The 23,398-nt window shown below is 35.4% G+C and overlaps 1 protein-coding gene across 8 annotated transcripts; it reads left to right on the top strand.

Moving 5' to 3' along the window:
• The first annotated feature begins 1,654 nt into the window (after window positions 1-1,654).
• Window positions 1,655-22,539, top strand: Clk4 (CDC like kinase 4). 8 transcript variants are annotated; one of them, XM_046467579.2, is made up of 14 exons: window positions 1,655-1,867; window positions 6,180-6,340; window positions 7,287-7,353; window positions 10,784-11,006; window positions 12,108-12,198; window positions 12,594-12,660; window positions 15,145-15,261; window positions 15,348-15,514; window positions 15,727-15,821; window positions 16,108-16,237; window positions 18,078-18,160; window positions 20,978-21,057; window positions 21,927-22,017; window positions 22,097-22,539. In XM_046467579.2, exons 2-14 carry the CDS (start codon window positions 6,238-6,240, stop codon window positions 22,235-22,237), a joined length of 1,455 nt encoding a protein of 484 aa, XP_046323535.1. In that variant the 5' UTR covers window positions 1,655-1,867; window positions 6,180-6,237; the 3' UTR covers window positions 22,238-22,539. The 8 variants fall into 8 exon arrangements, with proteins under 8 accessions (XP_046323535.1, XP_046323527.1, XP_046323531.1 ...); XM_046467574.2 differs by lacking the exon at window positions 1,655-1,867 and adding an exon at window positions 9,650-9,708 and having other exon boundaries at window positions 6,269-6,340; XM_046467571.2 differs by lacking the exon at window positions 7,287-7,353 and having other exon boundaries at window positions 1,657-1,867.
• The last annotated feature ends 859 nt before the right edge of the window (window positions 22,540-23,398 follow it).

Raw genomic sequence — 23,398 nt, 5'->3', positions numbered from 1 at the left:
ATCTCCAATATTTTTCCTATTATAAAACTTTGAAGAGTATCTTCACTCCTGTTTCCTTAGGTAATTAAATTAGACTTCCTTATGGAATTAAATGGGTTTTGTCCCATTATTTATGTAGCCAGTTTCTTTTTCCTTTCTCTCTCAAAATGTCACATCTGCCAAGAGTCCTTTACTGACCATCTCACCCAAAGCAAGACCTCCACAGTTATTCTTTTATTCCCTCCCTGATTTCTTTCATAGCACATAATAAAAAGTATTTTATTTCCATTTTATCTCTCTCTCCCACTAGGACCTAAGCTCTAGTGGTGCAGGTACTTTGTCTTGTATACTTTCATATCTGCAATACATAGGACAGGTTGTCACTTAGGGCTTGGCTTTTTATGAAGGGAGAAAACAAGAAAGGAAGAATAAATAGGAAAAAGGAGAAAACTCTTGAAAGGAAATTCGAAGACAATCCTGAGGAACTTGACTGATTGACACCTAAAGAGAAAAAAAGGCCCATAAGAAATGGCCTGTATTAAAACACAAACACTCTTCCATTTGTACAGATATTTCTCCCATATGTACATATCTGGAACCTTAAAAGTGAGTTCTGATACTAAATTTTAAGTTGCTTCCATTTCTGTGCTGTACCTATACAGGAGGCTGACGCCTAAAGGTCAGTTTTCCGATGACGGGTAAGAACCATATGTTGAATTGGACAACCTACCAGGCACGGTCCATAAGCCACATTAACCTCACTCCCCCACTGGCACCAACAGGGGGCCAACAGAGGTGAGGCAAAGAACCTCACCCCCCCACTGGTGCATAGACCTATCCACAAGTATGGCTGTATGCTGGACCGGTAGTCAGTGACGGGTATGATTCAATTGCAGTGGTATCAACCTAAGACAGGAGGCTGACGCCTAAAGGTCAGTTTTTCCCATGACGGGTAAGAACCATATGTTGAATTGGACAACCTACCAGGCACGGTCCTTAAGCCACATTGCTTGTTGTTTAATTAATCAGAAGGAGGGAGATGCTGGGAGCCATTAGCCAAGTAGGTATGACAATTTCCTTGCCAGCGTACCCCATGTTGCAGTGACATTGAATGTACGTGACCTTGCTCAAGGACCAAGGCAGATTAGGGTGTTCCCGGTTTTAAGATAATCGTGTTTAGGGCGTTCCCAGTTTAGGTTCCAGGTTTAAGGTTTAAGATTATTCCTGCTGGGAATAGGGCGTATCCTGCTGCCTGAGTTCCCCTTGAGTTCTCATGGGATTCAGACAATATATTTTGGAGATAGAAGCCCAGTGGAGGGGATTTGGGCAGAGAACGTGGATTTCCCCAGAACGTGATTGTAGACGGCTGGTGTGAGTTCGGGAATAAAGAGTTGCTGTTTGAATCTACAAGCTGTGTGGTGGCTCGTGATTGTGTGCCCAGCCAGGCTGTGGCATTTGTGCCCAGCCAGACTGCGGCATTCTATCCTCCTGAGTTCTTGCATTTTTTTTTTTTTGAGAATTTTAATATTTATTTTTTAGTTATCAGCAGATACAACATCTTTGTATGTGGTGCTGAGGATCGAACCTGGGCCGCACGCATGCCAGGCGAGCGCGCTACCACTTGAGCCACATTCCCAGCCCGAGTTCTTGCGTTTTTAAGTCTCTTCTTGTTAAAAGCTATGTGTTAGGCGGCTTTGGAGAATAAAGGAGACAAGGTCTCTGTCACGCAGTCGCGTTTGCGCGGTGTAGGTGGGGCTAGAGGCCGCCTAGGCGGTTGTAGGGTGACGGCGCTGCCGCCATTTTGTAGGGTGTTTGTCGCAGCGGCTGGAGAGGAACGACGGCGGTTTGGCGACGTTTTTCGGCCAAAGGACCTTTTGCTTTCGCAGAGGTGAGGTTTCGGGTGTGATGTGCTGGGCTAGGCTACCGTCGAATCTTATTTTAGGTCTCGGAGCCAGGTGTTCGAGAAACGACCGGTTCCTGGCCTTGGCCTCTGGGGACTGAGTTGGCGGTTCCTGCGGGGTGCCGCTCCGTTGGTGGCCTTAAAAACCTGAAGGTGCTCTGGCGTCGCGGTCCTGCCAGAGGCTCTAAATTAGCCCCACGGTGTTGACCGAAGAGCTCGGACTCTATTATAGACACTGCCAGGGCCGCGAGTGCTAGGTCGGTCCGAGAGTGCGAGGTCGTGTCCGGAGACCCTGCGAGGGGCCCGTCGCTGGTGTTTGTGTTGTCGGAGATCGATTCCCCCGCTCCCAGATGCCTGACCTCCACCGTTTGTAGCTTTGGGGGGCTTTTCCCTAGTCCAGCGTTTGTCCGTGTTTGTACGCCAAAGCCTCTGGCCAGGTGCCTGGGGCGGAGAGGTGGGTGGGGATTGGGTGAATCCAGGTGGTGGGATTCACCTAGTGCAGGTAAGAGGTTGAAACGTGGGGAGATTCGTCCTTTGTGCAATACTGCCCCCCCCCATGGAGCATACCATTGTGGAGAGAATGAGCCTTTCTGGTAGTTCTGCAGCGTGTTATCTCTGGTGAAGTAGCCAACCTGCAGACTACCGGCCAATCACCTGTATAGATGATTCTCCAAACAGGCACCTCCAGGCTTTTTTTTTTTTTTTGCCTATTTGAAAATGCCCTCGAATCATAACTTGTAACCCACCCCCCCTTTTTTAAGGTTGTAAACTGTTCATACCATAAAGTTGTCAAGTATTTTTTAAGATCTTTTAAAAAGGTGATGGAGCATCAGATTTCTAATACTGATGATATATCCATTGTGTCGGGTGTTTTTATTGAAACGTCAGTCACCTGATGATTCTAGCATATAGGATTTTTTCTTTTTTTAACTAATTAGAGGCAGCATGGTAATTTTAGGTAGCTTTGCTTTTCTCTGTATGTGAAGGAACCTTACAGAAGGGGTAGGTCCTAGAAGCTTCTCTTTGCCTCTTGAGAAAATATTTCTAAAATTTGCTGGGGACCAAAATGGGTGTTTACGGGGCTGGTACCAACAGCTGAATTAAATTTAAAATAGTGAACCCGACTAGAAAAATATTGGGTTCGTCCAAGAAACTCAATCTTAATATTGCATATTAATAAGTTTGATAATTTGATAACTTTGTTTTGTAGAGGAGATGATTTAGCAGACTCATGGTAGGTAGGGAAAAAACAAACTAAAGCAAACACAGATGTGTTGCAAAACCTTCATAATGGATGGTCATGATAATTACCCTTAGTCATCAGAAGCTGAAATTTTGCTTGCCATTATTTTAAGAATGCTTAGGGGGGTTGGTCACCAGGATGAGGATCCAAAGAGGTCCCTCAAAAAGGAGGTGAACTTCAATTCTGGCTGTGAGGGTCCTTTGATGTATGCTCTCAAAAAGGAATTTATGTTCTAAAGTGAGGCACATGATTGAATTTATTGAGTGAAAGAAAGAAGTACACAGGGTGGAGTGTGGGTGTTGAAGAGAGGATATTGCTAGTTCCACCTTATCTAGACATTTATACATGTAAGATCAGTAGTACAGGGACATGAGCTAAGAGGTTGTTTTCAGTTCTCCTTTGTGTTTGTAACCGGACATGTTGATCATTCCTAGGATGTTGGTCATTTACAGGTATGTTGATCATTATTCAAAGGGGTAGTATTTTCTTTGTTTTTGGTGCGTTTTGCTTTGTGAACACATTTTGTACCTGTGGATAAGGTCTAATAATTGTTGTAATGGTGTTCTTTGTGACCTTTAAACCTGAATTTTTAATCCATGTCAAAGTGGACTTTAATCATGGCCACTTTGTGGTGTTCTGCATGCCTCTTTTCTGCCTCTTTAGTGTCTTCTGTCCTAACTCGAGGGTTAGAGGTGCTTGGAAAGGCCCAGGTCCTAGATTCAATCACTAGCATGAGGGTGGGAGAGAGAAAAATGTTTAGCGAAGCTGAGTTGTAAATGTGGTTAAAATACATTTTTGGCAATTGAAGGAACAAGTTAGGAGAATTCTTCTAGAATTAGGGAAAAGAATAAAGTTTATTTATTAGCACTGGAGATTTAACCCAGAGGCAGTTTATCACTGAGCTACATCCTGAGCCCTTTTTTATTTTTTATTTTGAGACAGGATCTAACTAAGTTGCTGGAGCTTCTGGGATTACAGTCTTGTGCCACTGTGCCAGCTTTAAATTTTTTTTTTTTTTTTTTTTTAATAATTCTGAAGACTTACTAATCTCCATTGAGAAGCCAACAATAATTTTAGGATTTTTTATTTGACTTCATCAATATCTTCTCTGTTTGCTTGCTTGTTTAGTTCTGGGAATTGAACCCAGGGGCATTTTACCAGTGAGCTATATCTCCAGCCTGTTTCATTTTTTTATTTTTGAGACAGGTCTTGCTCAGTTGCTTAGTACTTCACTAAGTTGCTGAGATTGGCCTGGAGTTTGTTAGCCTCCTGCTAAGTAAGCTTAAAAGAAGCCTCATGAACCAAAAGATGTATAGAATTAGAATGAGCACAGAATTAGAATCAGCATCAAATTAAAATATCCTAATGTTTGGGCTGAAGGTGGTAGAGTACTTAACTAGCAATTTGGAGGCCCTGGGTTGATCTCAGCATTGCTTTAAAAAAAAAATGTTTGGTGGCATCAGGCTCTGAAGGCATGATACATAACAGGGAAGACCTCCCAGGAGAATTGAAGCTGCCTCATTTCAAAGCCATTAATCAATTTGAAATATTTTAAATTTTTACTTGATTTATTTGCTTATTTCTCATTTAGGCAAGCTGAATAAGGTTAACTAAGTTATTTGCTCCATTTTAGATTTTTGCCAGCTCCTTTGTTGAGTTGTGAATTTCTTTTTGCCATTTAAACTCACCCTGTTTAGCAGAGTTTGGACCTTACTGTTAAAAATTTTACGCTTTGAAAAAGAATTAAGTTGGGAAGAGGCAGATTGGTTAAATCGAGCATAGGTTCAGAATCCTGTTGTATATTGGAGGTGTAGATTGAGTCTGGGAATTGTGTTACCCTCATAGTCTGATGTTACTTTAACCATGCCTCATTATGTATCCCCATAAGTTGGTTTCTTTTTCAGGATTACTCCAGATTTATAACAAATAGATTTTTATTTTAAGAAAAACTACAAATGATTTGCAAATAAACTTCTTACTAGAGAAAATGGATTTATAATAATCACCTTTTGGTTTTTCAGTTTCTCTGTTGAATATTGTGTTCTTTCACTTCTATTTTCTCTTTCTGTGTGTGTGCAAGGGGTGCTGGGGATCAAACCTAGGGCCTTGATAATGCTAGACAAACACTGACCTACACCCCAGCCCCTCCTTTGTTATTTTCAAACCTTGGAGTCATTCTAAGATTTAGAAAAAGAAGTTTGAGAAAAAAGCTTAATTAATGAAAAGCTTTAAATAGAAGTCACCTCCCATATTTAATATCCGTTTTTTACATTGATTATTTGTATTATATGTTAACCAAGCTGCATGACACTTGTGATTTTATTTAATGTTAAATCAGCTCATGTTTTAATGTTAACATTTTTTAAAGAAATTTATTTCTAATTAGAAAATTAGCATAAATGACAGTGGCAATAAATTAAGACAAAAAAAATCATTGATTTCAAGCTAAATACTGTTGTCTACTGAAGCCTTAAGCCTGAACCTTTCAAAAATTTGAAGATTAAAAATTTTTGCCAGATAGGGTGGTACATGCCTATGATAGCAGCTACTCCAGAGGCTGAAGCAGGAGGATCCCAAGTTCAAGGCAGTCTGGGCAACTTAGACCCTGTCTCAAAATAAAAACAAGAAAAAAAGACTAGGAATGTAGCTCAGTGGTAAGAGTGCCCCCGTGTTCAGTTCCTAGTACTGCCTCCCCTCTGCCCACAGAATTTTTTTCTTTCATTCTTTTTTGTTTGAAGACAAGAACCAAGCTGAGAATTTGTCCTGGTTATATTCAGAAGAATTGAAAGATGGTGTATTAAAGGTCTCACCGTGTTATCCATTATTTAGTACTAGATCTATGCCACTCAGTAGTTGTCAGATATACCAGTGGTAGAGTACTGTATGCCTTGGGAAACATACCTAAAAATATTCTACAGCCTTTATGACCCTACATGCCATATTTAAATAATATTAATGTATAATGTTTCTATTAATAATGTTTCATTTATTAAACAAATCCATCTCCACAGCTCTCTATAACCTCCACAACTCACTTTTTCTTTTTTTGGTTAACAGATGCGACATTCCAAACGAACACACTGCCCTGATTGGGATAGCAGAGAAAGCTGGGGTCATGAAAGCTACAGTGGAAGTCACAAACGGAAGAGGAGATCTCACAGTAGTACACAAGAGAATAGGCATTGTAAACCGCATCACCAGTTTAAAGAATCTGATTGGTAAATTACTCTCTACTTAGTTACATTTTAGTCCTAATAGTTTTAATGATTTCTTATTTGTTTATATAGCTTGTATCAAGTGATTGTAGAATGCAGTCAACATTTATTCATTCAAAAAACTCTTATCCATTACTGTTATAGGCTGGCTTCTGTAGTTGCAAAGGCTGTAGCTGCAATAAAACAGTTTCTATCATATATCTGTGTCTGTCTGGGGGTATTGAGAGACAGTTGATCTGCAAGTGAATAAGAAATATATTCAGGGGATGGGGATGTAGATCATTGGTAGAGGACTCGCCTAGCATGTGTGAGTTTGATCCCCACTACCACAGGAAAAAGTAAGCAAGCAGGCAGAAAAATATAGTCAGTAGCATGTTGATTTCTAGCCGCCAGTAACATAGTTGGGGAGTTGAGACACACATAAAGTTCAGTAAAGGTGATGAAAGAATGTCCATTGAGTGCTTTTAACCTGTGTGTAGGAGGGTGGTACATAAATTAGGGTGCTCATTATGTGTTTCAAAAGTGAGGTGATGGAAGGGGTGGGACAGTTTAATCCAGATAAGAAAAGTAACATGTGGATAAGTTAAAGTGCATTGGGGATTAGTCGCTTATATTCTACAGGTTATATTTACAGAATTAAGGCCAATGAATATGTTTGGTATTTTAGAAGTTTACTTATATTCTAAGAACTGTTTTATTTATATACAGGCAGTAGCTAGTAATTTAGGAAAGGGTCTCAAAAATTTACAATAATATTGAGTCTTTTTTTTTTTTTTGTATTTTTACTGGTGTAAAATTTGGAGGTAATACATTTATATAGAATTAAAGGAATCCTAAAGTTCTAAATATTAAAGGCTAGATGAATAGAGTTTCTTGCACACTCTCTTCCATTAATTTCCCTTTCTCATTTGTTTTGTGTTGGTTTTATGTTTTCTCCTTGTTTGTGCAGATGTTCCATTGGGACTGTTTACCAGATTGCTTTCTAAATTAGCCAGCTGGGGTTACTTTAAAAAACAGTATGTAATTTTTTTCCTCCTCCATGCTAAATAGACTTGTTCTGCTAAACAGTGAGCTTATTGGTAGTCAGTGTAGACTAATCATGCTTTTTTAAACACTGTTACATAAGGGAATGTGGAGGGAGGTTGAATGTAGGATTTCAGTGACTAGAGCAAATTGATGTATAGTATAATATAAAAATCATATCTATCCCAGTATATTGATAAGTATACAAAATAAGGTTAACATCATAATAATCATTATTCATAAGTTATTATATATTGTGTATGTACAAAGGAAGTGATTTGATTGATTCATGTTTATAGTTAACTACATAAACATAATACCTAGTCAATCTAATTAACCACCAGACCAGTACTTTCTTCTTTGACATTAGCCTCAGACATATTTGGTGGTAATTGTTGATCATAATCCAAAAAATTCTTTTTGAAGGTTAAAAACTTTATGAGTAGTTTTTATAAAACTATAGAAAAAAAATTTAAATCCAGAAAAATGTGAAGAAGGTAACCTTTATAGTGGCCCCCTATTTAGATGTAAATTATTATTTGTTTAAAAAGGTTTCACAAATCTTTGCCTCTGATTATTTCTTGAATATAGATTCCAAGAGGCTAAAGGGTATGAACTCTTAAAAGATGATTCTTAAATATTTTCCTTTTCTTAGAAGGTTCATAACCAAATTGTACTTCTAAAAAAATGCTTCTTCATGTTCCCATTATTTTAACCCTTTGTCACATATATTGCAAAGTGTCTTTTCTTTGTGATTCATCTTTTAGCAGTAGCCTGTGAGTTGGTCTCTCTTCCTACAGGCTTAATCCATTCTGCACACTTATTGAGAAGATGATGTAACTGTAAATACCACTTTTATATCCTTAAATGTCTTTCTATAACAAGGTATTAGGTCTTAAACCAGTTTAGTGTAAATAGGAATCACCTTGGAGGTGTGTTTCAAATGCAGATTTGATCGATAAGTATGACCCTGAAGCCCAGGAATCTCATTTTTAGTAAGAACTCCTTATTCTAAGTTGTTATTTAATAGACAAACTATTTGAGATACACTCCTTAGCCTGAGCTTTTAATGATATATTTTCAGCCAGAGAATTGCTATATTTCTCAGGGTGAACATTGCTCTTGCTATTATTACCTGAATAATACATAGACAAATCCATCTCTAAGCCATTGTGGCTAAAAGTACTTTAAATGTAAAGTGATAATATGCCATTTTTCTCCCTTGGAATTTCTTCTACTTTCCCCTTTGTCCATATCCTGGCTTCCCTTTACAGTGAAACTCTGTTCCCATCTTTTTCATGAATTCTTCCCTGACTGTTTTAAGCAGATTTGAGTTTTTTCCTTTCTCTGACTCTTAAGCACTCACATCCAACCTTTCAGTATTTCCTTCATTGTTGGGTTTTGTTTTATTTTTATGTGATGGTCTTAAATTGTTCATTATTTGTTGGCAGGGACTTTGCCTTATATAATTTTTTTTTTTATTTCCCACAGGACCTGTGGAAATAAAAATGAATGCCCCTATCCTCATTAGTTTTGACTATTTTGAAAGGCTACAGTGAAATATTCACTGGGCATTCAGTGAATATTTGTAAAAATTTAATCAGTCTGTTCATTTTGTTTACCGTGTCCATAGCCTGTATGATTCTATAGTTTTTGTTTATATAATCTCTCAGCCTTGGTCATTGGTCATTATAGATTGAAAAGGTTCCAGTCTTTTTAGTTTTTCCTCATGGTATTACATCATGCCGTTTTGTTTTTCTATATATTGCTTTTGGATTATCAGCAGCTCTGATTTTATGTAGTATTCCAACTAATGATTGTTTGTGTTTTTTCTGATAGCACGATTTTGGGATTTTTGTGGGAAGGATGCCTTACAGAACTAGATAGGATATGCTTAATGAGTGTGTACTTCCTAGCTTGTGGTGGAGAGTTCTCCCTGACACTTTCAAAACAGCTAACCTAGACCCCCACAATCTTTCCCTAAAATCCTGAGTTGTTTCTCCAGTGGCTAGAACTTAGACTGACTCTAGGGAATAAGAATGGGTCCTGCATCTTCCGCCTGAATTGGGTAGTACTAGATGCCAGCCTTGTTTTGGGGTAGTGGTTTTAAGGGTGTTTCTCTCCTTTATTTCTGCCTAAACCAGAACTCTGGGGAAAAAATGACAGCACATTCTGGGGAACCTAAAGGGGTTGGTGAGGGCATTTTAGGCAACATCTGTCACTCCATTGCTTGTCAGGATTATTTTAGCTAATTTGTCTGACTGGGCAGGTGTCCCCTCTCTCCCTCAGTGCTCCATGTGCATCCCTCTTGAAGCTTCGCACTCTGTTGAAGAGGACACTCATCCCAGGTAGAGAGGGGGACGGGAAACTGGGCCAATTGAATCTCTATGTCCTTTTCTTTCCATCAGATCAAGGCTACTTAACTGGGATCCATTGACTTCCTGAGGTCCATGACCTCTATGAAACTATTTGCCAAGTTTTGTTCATGCATTTGTGTGTTTCTTAGGGAAGAGGGGTCCACAACTTTCATCATATTCTCAAAGGGATCTGTAGATGCAAGTACTGTGGCACTAGATAATGATGTTTTCTATCATGTGTTTCTTGTGTGTTTCTCAAGCAGGAATGATGGGAAGTTAGAAATGCAAAGGGAAGTAGGGTGGAGGGACTTATGTAATCCTAGGCAAGCAATCACAGGATCCCTTTCTCATTTGTGGAACATATCTTGCAGATGTCTTCAGCAGAGTAGGCAGTACTGAAAGTTGTCTGTTTCTCAAGCAGGAATAACAAGGCTAGAAATGCAAAGACAAGACAGAATAAGTGATGTAAAATAAGTAGTTTGAAAATGTCTCAGTTTTTGTCACTAATGTGCATATTATTTAGGGAGTTTTAATTTAGTCATCATTAAAATGAGAAGGCTAGAATACATTCAGGGCTCCTTGTATCTCTAAGACACCTTTCATGGAAGAATTTTCTGCTAGGATGTCTAAAACACACTTAACATTAAAAGAGAAAGGAATCCTATTTTGCCTGCCTTTGATTGTGTGTGTGTCTGAGAGAGAAAAGGAAGCTTAGTTTCAGATGCATATAAGACTGACGAGTTCCAGGAGAGTGAATTTTGATTTTAATTTTGTCCAGAAGGTAAAGGAGCACTTAGGTAAACACTAAACATAATTTGACTTAAGCTTTTTTTGTTGTTGTTCCTTGCTATGAAGTGCTTGACAGCAATTTTTATAATGGAGAAACATGGACCCATTTGCTTGTTGGTTAAAGTTATTTCTTAAGTTTGTGAGATAAGTATTATATAAATTTTAACTTGTGAATTTTTTTTCTTTCATTATTTAAATCAGGAATTCTTGTGTGTTTTATTTGACCATTTATTCCAAAATGAAGAGAATGATTTGAAATCCTTTAATGTGTTTGCAGTCATTATTTAGAAGCAAGGTCCTTGAATGAGAGAGATTATAGGGACCGGAGATACGTTGATGAATACAGAAATGACTACTGTGAAGGATATATTCCTAGACATTATCACAGAGACATTGAAAGCGCTTATCGAATCCACTGCAGTAAATCCTCAGTCCGAAGCAGGAGAAGCAGTCCTAAAAGGAAGCGTAATAGACACTGTTCAAGTCATCAGTCACGTTCGGTATGATTGATTTTGTTTTTATTTTGAGTGGATTCTTAATTGTGTGTAAAAGCTCTTAAGGAGCTGATAAGTTTCTAAAAGTTTCTTTATATATGTAATGCTATTTGGATATAATTATTATATTACTTGAATCCTTAAAGGAAACGTCCACATTCTCATAGCTGATCTGTATATTTATTAGCTAGCCCTCACTTGCCCACATTTACTCATTCTACAGACCAGATCATGAGTTTGTTGATTTTAATTATAGAATTTATTTCATTTTTGTGTTTGTATAATATAATCTTATGAAAAATAATGCACCCATTTGTTCTTTCAATTGAAATATTATTTTACTTTGAAAGAAACCTCTTTCCTAATACTTAAAAACAAAATGGAAAGTTGCACTGATACTTAAATGTTGTTAACCTGTATATAGCATAATCCTTAATACAGTGCATCATTGTGTAATTACATCTATTGAAATTGTGAATATGGGTGCTGAATGGGAAACATATTTTTAAAAAGCCAGATTTTTTTTTTAAATGGACATCTTCATTGTTTTAATCTGTAAACTGAATTGCAGTTTTTCTCCCCAACCTTTCTTTGATAGAATTAGCTGTTATTGGATTGAACATTGAAATTAACTAGCCTTTGTTTTCCCCTTTGATTTTAATCATGTATATTTCAGAATATTGCTAAATAAGACAGTTACAACAATCTTGACATTTTAAAACATTTTTCTGACAAACTAGACATCTCAACTCACAGCATATGCTAGTTATAGCAAGAGATTAGTAAATCATGACATTGCATTCTTTAAATTTCAGACTTCAATTAAATCAGTATTTTAAAGAGACAATTGTGTTGTTTTTCTATTGCCACTTTAAGTATCTTATCTGAAAATCTGTTCCTTGCCATGTTTTTCTTCTGTAACATAAACTGTGCCCTGTGAATTTCTGGGGACTGAATTTGAAATTGCTCCTGCCAACTGTTCGTGGCCTGGTGCTTATCTGAATGCCTGAATATCTCCCCGCTGAATGAATTGCGTATTCTGCCCTGAATTCACTCTGATATATTGATTGGCTGGACGATCTTGGTGCTGCCCACTTGCCGTTCCAGAAGAGCCACCGAAGGAAAAGATCCAGGAGTATAGAGGATGATGAGGAGGGTCACCTGATCTGTCAAAGTGGAGACGTTCTAAGAGCAAGATGTATAGAATATTTTTCAACACTTTTTAAACTTTGCAGACAGAATAATCTTTTTAAGAATAGTTTGTCAGCGGGGGGCTAAAGAACTCTTCATTGCTTTTTTGTTTTGTTTTTTGTGGGTTGGTTTGTTCTTTTGTATTTCTTCTTTTCTGTAGAATTTAAATATTTCTACTCTAAAGTTCCAAAATAATCAGTGGAATTTGAGATTAGAGCAAGAAAGATAGCTCTATCTAATTGTTTTTGTAGCAGATGAAAATAAAATAATTTGAGTGCTGAAACATTAGTTATGCTTGTTAGAGATCATTTGAAAATATTCCACACTTAAGCATTCATTGTTTGAATAACTAGTTAATTTATACTTAGTTACTTATACCTCTTTTTCTCTCCCTCACTTTAGATGAAATCGTGGACACTTTGGGTGAAGGGGCCTTTGGCAAAGTTGTAGAATGCATTGATCATGGCATGTAAGTTTATTTTTATATCTTTGAACATTCTGATATTTTTGATGGGAAATCACCCATAATTTATATGAAGTATGTTTTTAAAGTAGTAGTAGCTATAAGTTTTTCTGATAGATATTCAACATTTCTTTAACCTAGATATAGTTTATTTACCAGGTACATAGATTTTATGAAGAATGCTGACAAATTCTATCAGATTGAGTTTATTGAAGTTAAAGTGTGTGTTCAAGTGAAGGAGTTTCCCAGAGCTTAGATTGTTGGTCCTCTATTAGGAGAGATTCAGCTACTTTTGGATTGCAGAGACAAAAATATATCTAAATTTTCATAATAGAGTTAACTTCCTAGTCTGCAAAGAAATTATCCTACTTGAGACCTACAGAATTAAGTCCAATTTTTTAAATGAGGCCTACCTACCCGTTTGTGATTTGATGACCTACTCTGCCTCATTTTACCATATTCCTTCAGTTCCTCTATTCTGTCTGTGGTTTGCCTATGTCTTTGTAACTAAATCTTTTAAAGCATGTTTAGTAGAACTGCATATTTTAAATTGACATCTAAAGTTTTTTGTCATAAATTATGATAGTTGGAAAGGATGTAATTTTCAGCTTATTTTAAGTATGAGTATTTAAAAAATAAATTTTTAAATATATTGGAGGCAATCTCAATATCATAGCCACTTGATAATGTACTATCATTCATGAACAAACTTTCTTGAATGCATACTTAGGACTGGGGGAGTAGCTCAGCAATCAAGTACTTGGGCAAAGCCCTGGGTTCAGTCCTCAGCAACACAAATTTTTCATCCTTGAAGTAATTTCTGTTCCATTGTCCATAAAGAAAATTATCCTAAATTATCTTTTATTATCACCCCATCTTACTTCTCTGCAACAAAAATGTGAACATAAGTTGAATTTTATACTTTGAAATATTTGTAGACTCACAGAACAGTTGCTAAAACAGTTCAATGAATTCCCATATGTCCTTCACCCAGATTCCCCAGAGTGAACGTTTGACAATATTTCCTTTATTATCTACATATACATATATTTTCAGATTTTGCCAGCTAATCTTATTCAGATTTCACCAATTGTTCATTAATGGCCTTTTAAATAATTTCCTGAGATTCTCTTGATTAATCAAGGTTTTCTAATTGATCCAAGTACTAACATTACATATTTTTTTTATTCATTAGACATAAAAAGTTTATTGAAGCGTGTCTTGTATTGGGATTGTTGGCTTCTAAAAAAATGAGTACTGTTTGGCATTCTATTTTTTTGTTTTTATAGATATAAACACTGAGAAAAAAAGCTTATTGATCATATAATTAAATATATGGGAGTAGGAGTTTTGCCATTTTTTTTGCCTCCCTTTCTTTTCTGAGGGTGCTGGTGATTTAACTACCCAGGCTTTGTACATGCTAGGCGAGTAGTGCTCTACCACTGAGCTAGCTGCATCCTCAGCCCCAACAACTGTTTTATAACAATTTTTGGTAAATCTGGAGATACATGCTAAACATCTTAAGGAGAATATTATCAAAAAACATTTAAATGGCTTATCATGCTACAACTTTATTGAGACCTTGATGAAAGCAATGATTTGGAAACTAGCAAACATGGAAAAAGATTTGGTATCCAGCCAGTATCATTTGTTTGTTAACCCCAAAGATATCTTACAAGAGGAGGAGATTTTGTTTTCTTTTGTAAAGTAGAGGCACCTAGTGAAAAAGGCTTGAGTGCTAGTTCATCTTCAAGTAGATCTGGTGTAGAACAGAGGCAAGAGGAAGTTGAAGATGTCAAAATATTCATGGCTCTATACAAGTGCCCTTTTGTAAATCCCTGAACCCTGTGCTCTTGCTGTTTCTGCATATTTGCATCATAAATATGCTAAGCTAAGAAATATTATCTTGGCTTCCTGACTTTAGGGTGGTGTCTTTGCCCAAATATTTCATTTCTCTCCCAATTTGATAATCAAAGCTATCTTTCAGGACTCTATACTTTATTGTATAAATAAGATTTTTTTTTTTTTAATTTGTCTTTGTTGGGGCTTCACCTGTTCTGTGAAGAACTCCATTAGACTGTGTGAGGCGTGTAGGAACAAGTCCAATTTTTTTTGTCCCTAAAACGTGTACTGTCTGGCATAGAATAGGTTAGCCTGGTGAATGAGTGAATGTTTTCAACTGTAGCATATTCTGTTATTGGTTTGTGTTCTTATATATTTATTTACTTTTTTTTTGGTATAAAATCTATATAAATGTAAACTTTTAGGAACAAACATTAAATTCATAAGTATTAAGGGAATTATTGCTTCATATAAAGTATATTTTGTTTGATTGTATGGAAAAGATGTTGTATAGAATTTGGTGTAATCTAAAAGATGGTTTTAAAAAAATAGCATAGAGGATTAATAATTAAAATTATACTTTAAAGGATAAATGGCTTCAGCCCACTGCCATATATTTAGTGTATTCCTCTTAATTTTGTTTTTAAGGGATGGCTTACATGTAGCAGTGAAAATAGTAAAAAATGTAGGCCGTTACCGTGAAGCAGCTCGTTCAGAAATCCAAGTATTGGAGCATTTAAATAGTACAGATCCTAATAGTGTCTTGTAAGTATAAATTGAACTTTGGGCCATTTTATTACGTAAAATAATCACAATTCTATGAACTAACTTGCTATTTTGATGTATTTTAGCCGATGTGTCCAGATGCTAGAATGGTTTGATCATCATGGTCATGTTTGTATTGTGTTTGAACTGCTGGGACTTAGTACCTATGATTTCATTAAAGAAAACAGCTTTCTGCCATTTCAGATTGATCACATCAGGCAGATGGCGTATCAGATCTGCCAATCAATAAATTGTAAGTATATTTGATAAATTTTTAAAATCAGAAAATTTAAGATTTTTATTATAAAAAACGTTAAAAATTGTCATCAAAATATACATACATACCCCAGGTAAAGATGAAACCCTTCTTGATCACCATATCTACTGCTAATTCTCCTTCATCCCTCCCATTTACCAATTCAATTTCTAGGTAAAACTAATAATGTCTTTTTGTTCTCTTTGTAGTTTTGCATCATAATAAATTAACACATACAGATCTGAAACCTGAAAATATTTTATTTGTGAAGTCTGACTATGTAGTCAAATATAATTCTAAAATGGTAAGTAAAAGACTTGCTTTAAGTGATTATCTTTGAAATTTAGCTTAGTTTGGTGATCTTTGCATGAGGAATTTTACTTTTGAGCCCATTATGTTCAATTTTTAATCGCCAAAAAAGTAGGTCTCGGAATGTAGTTCAGTGGTAGAACATTATTAGCATAGCCCCTTCTAGGCTTTAAGCTTGATCCCCAGCACCCAGCAGAAAAAAAGAAAGAAAGATTATTTTTGTTCAGTATTTTGAGTAGTGTTATAAAATGTCTTTATTTTATGTTTTCTCAATTTTGTAGAAACGTGATGAACGCACACTAAAAAACACAGATATTAAAGTTGTTGACTTTGGAAGTGCAACATATGATGATGAACATCACAGTACTTTGGTGTCCACACGGCACTACAGAGCTCCAGAGGTCATTTTGGGTCAGTAGACACCAGACTTCATTATACTGTAATTAAAGAAGAGAGTTTTGTTCTTAATAGCTTTGATTTATGTGGATGGGGTTCATGGCTAAAATGGTAACTTTAGCAATATACAGAAAACATTTTGTTTTTCATTAAAAACATGTGGACATTATTATAAATATTATTTTCTGAATAATATGAATGTGATACCACTTGTGAAGCATTCCAAAGGGTGATTATTTTTTAATGGGTTTATTAACATAAGAGAGCAGTTTCCATTAGCTAAATTCATCATAGCATTGTGATTTTGAAATTTTGTAGGTACCCATTTTTATGCCTTCACAAAATTATGGTTCTGGTAAAAATGCTAATGGTTTTATCTGGCAGACTCTAGACATAGGGTAGATAAAGATCAAGAGGAGAAGAAAGAAACTCTCCAAGTGGAGAGTTTCTTGATGACCATTGATAGGAGAAAGGCTGGAAAAGAAAATGAGTTAAAGTGCAGAGTTCGAAATAAAAAGGAAAAATTTTAAAGTGAAAGATGGGGTTGAGTACTTGCTATTGAGAAAGTTCCAGGTAAGGGAGAGTTGATATAAGTCTAGAATTGGATTCATTGGCCTCAAAGAAATCTGGAGATTGGGCGATTAGAAGGATCTTTTGGCATATCTGTGGAGCGTTCCTGAGGGTGGAAGCTGGTGGTGTAGGTTGAAAGGAAGACGTAATCTGGTGCTACAATAGAGGGATGATGTCTTGGTTGTTGATAGTAAACAGGTAAGGCCTGGAAAGGGTGGGAAAAGTGAGTGATGGAGAATTCCAGAATATTAGAGGTGACTCACCCAAAAATGAGATGATATGCTGCAGAAAGTTACAATCATCTGGGAAAAACCTAGATTGTAGATAAGAGTAGTTAAAGAAGAAATCTTTTATTTGCAGTCCAGGTTATACCATTTACAGATTCTGGATATGTTAACTATAAGTTGGAATTGGAGTCATTGCCCTTGAGGCAAAGGATCTGGAAATTGTCAGATTAGATTCAAACGATAAGCATTATGAGAATGAACAGAAATGACTAAATCATACTCCTCAAGGCCTTTGAATATATTGTTTTTTTTCCTGTGTCTTTAACTTGAGTGTCATAATTGAAATGTTTTTTAAAGTAGCTTTATTTATGCATTCTTTTACTAAATGTTTGGTCTTTAAAAGATTAAAATATCCTGTATGGTTTATTATTCTCCTTTCCAGTTGAGTCTAGGTCTAAGAAGGATAGGTGTTTTATTCTTTCCAGAATAGTATTGCCATTGGAAAAAAGGAGAAAGTATCATGTACAGCCAGCCTGAAATACATGTATTTCTCCTTCTTTGTGTGAACTTAAGTATTTCTGCTTATAGGTGAAACTGCTTTTAATTCCTATTAGAATTTTTACATAATTTATGTCAAATATTTCTTTTAATAGAAGATGTAAACTCATGTATCAAACTTATGATAATAGATAGGGGATAAGTAATTATATTCTCTGAGGATAATTATAAACCTGTATTTGCACTGATAAAAGGTAAAAATTCCTGAGCCATCCATGAACTGAGTATATAGTGTATAGTTCTCCCCTGTGTAAGCAGTTCAAAGAATATAGAATTGGTAGTTATATTTGGAAAATGTGCTAGTCCCCTTTTATTTTACATAAAATGTCCCCTCCCAATGAGATCATACTGGATAATGTTTGATACAAAACTTCAAAGTGTAAACCCTGAATTTGTTCTCGTATTTTCCCAAATAGACTATTCAAAAGAGTTCACCCATATAGGGAAGGACTTATAGAAGATTAAAAATTATTGCATAATAACATTCTTATGTTTTATAGCTTTAGGTTGGTCTCAGCCTTGTGATGTTTGGAGTATAGGTTGCATTCTTATTGAATATTACCTTGGGTTCACAGTCTTTCAGGTATGTATGTAGTAAATTTTATTTAATAATTTACAATGAATTTTAAATGTTGGTTTTAGTTTCCTTATTGGAAAGTTGCCATAGATCACTATTCTTTATTAAAACTTGCATATGCAAATGGTTATCCTTTAGAACCCAATTGAATTAAATACTGTTAGTGAATAGCATAACTCATTTAAATGTGATTGATGTGTCTTTAACACATGGTTTATGTATGGTTGGTTCATCTTGCCTCATGTTTCCATTTTTTAAATTATAGAGCTCTTTCATAAATTTGCATTAGTGTTGACATGGCTAGTTTTAATTCAGCTCTGGTTATGTTGACTATCATATGACCATGAACAAGTCACTTCTTTATTTATAAAAGAATTCAGTAACAAGTGTATTTTACACTAAAAAACAGCTTCCATGATGTCTTAGGCATTTCTAAGTCTTCAGGGAAGTCGTTGAAAATCATTCCAATGTAATGTGGTGTTTGCTACAATGGAACAATGTAGAAAATGTAGGGAGGCTTCAGGGAGGGTTCCCTGGATTAGAGAAGGAATCATTGAGGAGGTGGGGAGTTCTGGCTAATGCTAGAAGGAAGAATAGGAGCTAGCTAGTCAGAAAACAAGAATGTGACGGGGCCTATAAGGAAGGAGAAATAGATTATGTTCTAGTTAGGGAAGAAAAGTATTTATTGGAGTATTTCCTGTAAATGGGAAAATGAAGACAAGAACTGACAGAAAGGGCATATACCTTTGAGAAGGGTATTTGTTTTATCCTTGAAGTCAGTGGTTTCCAAATATGGGCTGGTCCAAAGTGAAAATGATTTTATAGAATTGCCATTCTATCCTTTTATTAGATGTTACACCTCTTTTTTTTTTCATATTAAAATCTCCCTTTTATGAAATGGTGGTAGTTTTTGCTGGTAGTTAACTTTTATTATTTTAGCTTTTTTTTTCTTTTCAGTAGTTGAATCTTTCTTTCTTTTTTTCTTTCTTTCTTTCTTGGGCACTAGGGATTGAATCCAGGGGTGCCTAACCACTGAACCACACCACACCTCCAGCCTTTTTTGTATTTTATATAGAGACAGTTTCACTGAGTGACTTATACTTAGGGCCTTGCCAGGTTGCTGAGGCTGGCTTTGAATTCACGATCCTCCTACCTCAGCCTCCTGAGATGCTGGGATTACAGCTGTGCACTATCATGCCTGGCTTCAGTAGTTGAATTTTTAGAGTTAGAAGTCCTTATTTGGTGAAATAAAAAGTAGGAAACTCTGTTTTGGTTTCCATTTTTTTTCTTATAATTTTTTAAGTACTTCTGGAGTCTAAAAGTCTTGATAGCTTTAGATAATGCAACCATTGGAGAATAAGTAGAGTTGTGGTATGATCAGGATGCTCCGTTGTTCAACTTTGCTTTGTTCGGGGAAGGATTGTGAAGATGTAGTTCAGAACTGTTGAGGTTGACTTTTGAAGTTAAGCAGTACAGAGGCAAGTGCAGCTATGAACAGTTGAGTCATGGAGGTGGTCATTATCACACACGTACGAGTTCACTGCTTGTGGGGCACCTCACCAGGCTTCTGTTCCTGTCTGATTTGTAGAAAATCAGTCAAAAAGTACTCTTGAGTTGGTAGATGAGTTTAATGTCTTCAGAACCGTTGTTATCAATCTATTGTAGGAATTGGTGTCTGGTTTTTTTGTAGTAAGTTGTAGAGTCAAGAAAAAGTAAGGTTGAATGCATTCTTTCTTCCCACTGATTGAGTTAAGTAGGTGCTTCAAGTGATTTTATAATTGTAAAGCACTTACAAGGCCTTAAGTGAAATGTATATTATTAATTTTAAATGGGGAACTAATAATATTTATTCCTTTCATGAATTAATAACGGTTTTGAAGGCAGTGTGCTTGACACTATAGTTGGTAGATTTAAAAAGCAATCACACACAACCCTGCTCCCTAAAACGAGGGGTGGCAAATGATGACCATGGTGAATTGTGCCTTATGTTTGTTTGTTTTTTTTAAAGATGATTAAATAAGGGACTATTTGTGAGCAGCCAAGCCTAAAATGTTTATTATATAAAGAAAAAAATTGCCATATTCTACTTTATAAAGCCAAAGCTATATCAGTGGAAAGAATATGAGCTTTGTATTGTTTATGGCTCATTCTTCATCATTTATAAGCCATGTGACTTTAAGGTAGTATCTTAACCTCTTTGAACTCATGTTCCCACATATACAGCTGAGGATTGTTGTGAGAATTATCGGGTATTTTCAGCACCTGAGATTAGTGTTAGTAAGTAGGCTGGCTATTTGTTTTTGATAATGGAGGTTAACTTTTGTTTAAGCAGCTGATTAAATGAAGAGGTAAGTGGATGTGTAACCGATGTGATTCTGCAATCTGTATACAGGGTAAAAATGGAAGTTCATAACCCACTTGAATCAAATGTATGAAATATGATATGTCAAGAGCTTTGTAATGTTTTGAACAACCAATAATAAAAATTAAAAAAAATAAAATAAATTAAAAAAATAAATGAAGAGGTAACAGGATTTCTGGTAATCTTCCCCAGTTCTTGTGTTAAAAAGTGTGAAAAATACAAATAGTGAAGGAAATTGTTCTGTTTTACATTAAACAAGTTACATGTTGCTCACTATGCAGACCTTGTTATTCCGTCTCCAAGACTAGCTTGTTCAGTATTGTTTCATCTTTGGAGAAGTGTGCAGTGTAAATTGTATAGCTGTCTAGTTCTTTTATGTAAGCATCATATTCTTATGTCCTTTTTTTAATGTACATGTGGGGAAATAAGAGTGCTAAACTTTCTTTTTCCACATTTTTTAGACTCATGATAGTAAAGAGCATCTGGCCATGATGGAACGAATATTAGGACCCATACCAGCACACATGATTCAGAAAACAAGGTATGTTTAAAGATTAAAGCTCTTCATTGGATGCATGCAATGGCCTCTATTGCAACACAGAAAACTTAACATGGTCATAATGCTTGTTTCAAGGACTGTGGATTTTGAAAAAAAAAAAAAAAATTCTATGTTAGTGATTACTTAGATTTACGTCTTTTAACCCATTTAAAAAAAATAATTCAAGGATGGGGCTGTAGTTCAGTGGGTAGAGTAACTGCCCATCATATTCAAGACCCTGGGTTCAGTTCTGTTACCACCAAAAAAACAAACCCCAAAACAACAACAACAACAAAAAAAACGGTATTTATGTTATGTTCTTTTAAAAGATGGAGGGTTTTTGTTTTATTTGATTTTTTTTTTTAAACTTAACCTTTACATACATGTTTTCCTAAGTTGATGTAAAAATAAAAATAGAGGTGGGAAAGCTTATTTTTTATACTCATATCAGTCTAAGTTTGAGAATAACATTCCTAAGTTTGATTAACACTATAGTGGTTTGCAAACATACTTCACCACAGAAGTCATCTAGGGAGTTATTTACAAGATTTACAGCCCTATTCCAGATCTAGTGAAAGCAGAATTGACAGGAATGGATCCAACAGTGTCTATTTTTAAAGCTGGCATTGTTCCATTATATTTGGGAAAAATTTTAGTTGAAATATTAAAACCCCACAGGATGGGGGCAGAAAAAGGAAAATACTATATAAAGTGTCATGCACATTTGTCACTGAGACTTTTTTTAATTGTATATAGGTGTTTATATATCTAAAGAAAAAAGGTCATTTTTTAATCTGTCCCCCAGCCAGGGGGCAAGGTAAAAATGTAGATCTTTTAGTATTTTATTAATCCAGATTTCTTTTTCCTTCTAGGAAACGCAAGTATTTTCACCATAACCAGCTAGATTGGGATGAACATAGTTCTGCTGGTAGATATGTTAGGAGACGCTGCAAACCATTAAAGGTGAAAGAAAAAAGGATTAAAAGAAAAATAAATTTTCACTATTATTAGTATCTTTTTTAACAAAATTTTTTTCCTCCAGGAATTTATGCTCAGTCATGATGAAGAACATGAGAAGCTTTTTGACCTTGTTCGAAGAATGTTAGAATATGATCCAACTAAAAGAATCACCCTGGACGAAGCATTGCAGCATCCTTTCTTTGACTTATTAAAAAAGAAATGAAATGGAAATCAGTGGTCTTACTATATACTTCTCTAGAAGAGATTACTTTAAGACTGTGTCAGTCAACTAAACATTCTAATATTTTTGTAAACATTAAATTATTTTGTACAGTTAAGTGTATATACTGTATGTTTTGTATCTATAGCAAATTTACCTTGTTAAGCAGTATGGTCTTGATAATGAATGAAATATAAAAGTTGAAATTAATTTTCCTTTTTGAGATTAATTACCATTTTTAAAGGCCTTTGGAATTACCTTTGTGTCCAGTGATAAAGTGATTGGTCTTGTCTTTTGTACATGAAGTTTGACTCTGAAGTGATTTTTTTTTTTTTAAGTAAAAGGAAATCTTGATTACTTTATTCTTAAGTGAATATTATTTATGTACCTCAAATTTAAAAATTTTCAGTTTTTTCCTGGAATAATTGTACAGGTAATCATTATTACTAACTTAGGTAGGCCTAAATATTGGAAACCAAAACTCATAGAAAATATTTACTATTAGTTTTATTAAATTATAGGTTTTGTATCATTTTATTGGATCAGTGGGGGCAAGTAGGCATTCATGGAAAGTCATTCAATTTGTCCATCGTGACAGGTTGTTTAATAAAACACCAAGTACATACTTCATTGAAGATTAAAGTCTAATTGGAAAGTCAGCTTGGAAAACCATACTTTTCCAATAACTCTTTGGTGAGTCACAGATATAAAAATAGGACTTCTGATGCCTGAGATTTTTTGTTTTGAGGGATATTTTTGGTGATGCTGAGGATGGAACCCTGGGCTTCATGCATTGCTAGGCAAGCGAGGTTTTAGTTTTTAATGCAGAGTCCTGGGGGAGTCTTGAAATTATTACGTTTCCTTATCAAATTAAGTAAATACCTATCAAATTAAGTAAATACCTAAACCTAAGCCTACAAGAATTAAGGCTATTTTAAGCAGTGTGTGCTTGTGTGTTAATCCTTACTTGGAAAAACAAAAAAGGGTTTTATTAGAAAAAACTTGGGGAAGAGAGCTCTACAGAACTTAATTGTTTAATGGAGTTTTTGCTTATAGGTATTTTTCTTACTGTGCCTGTTTTCACATAAAAACTAAATGTTACTTAATGTAGTAAACGAAAAAAGGCTTTTTGTTCAATCTGCCAGGTTGAAATATTTATCATTA

Source organism: Marmota monax, unplaced genomic scaffold, assembly GCF_021218885.2.
Source record: "Marmota monax isolate L192 unplaced genomic scaffold, Marmota_monax_Labrador192_F-V1.1 WCK01_AAM20220418_F8-fsc00199, whole genome shotgun sequence".
Taxonomy (NCBI): Eukaryota; Metazoa; Chordata; class Mammalia; order Rodentia; family Sciuridae; genus Marmota; species Marmota monax.
Note: the sequence above shows the minus strand (reverse complement) of the source record. Positions and strands in the feature narration are given on the sequence as shown.

What these genes read in the sequence shown, in the direction of transcription:
- Clk4 (XM_046467579.2), top strand. Translation starts at nt 6,238, where the DNA reads ATGAAAGCTACAGTGGAAGTCACAAACGGAAGAGGAGATCTCACAGTA. An exon ending in GAATGCATTGATCATGGCAT is followed by an intron (nt 12,661 to 15,144) that starts GTAAGTTTATTT and finishes TTTGTTTTTAAG; the next exon opens with GGATGGCTTACATGTAGCAG. An exon ending in GATCTGCCAATCAATAAATT is followed by an intron (nt 15,515 to 15,726) that starts GTAAGTATATTT and finishes TTCTCTTTGTAG; the next exon opens with TTTTGCATCATAATAAATTA.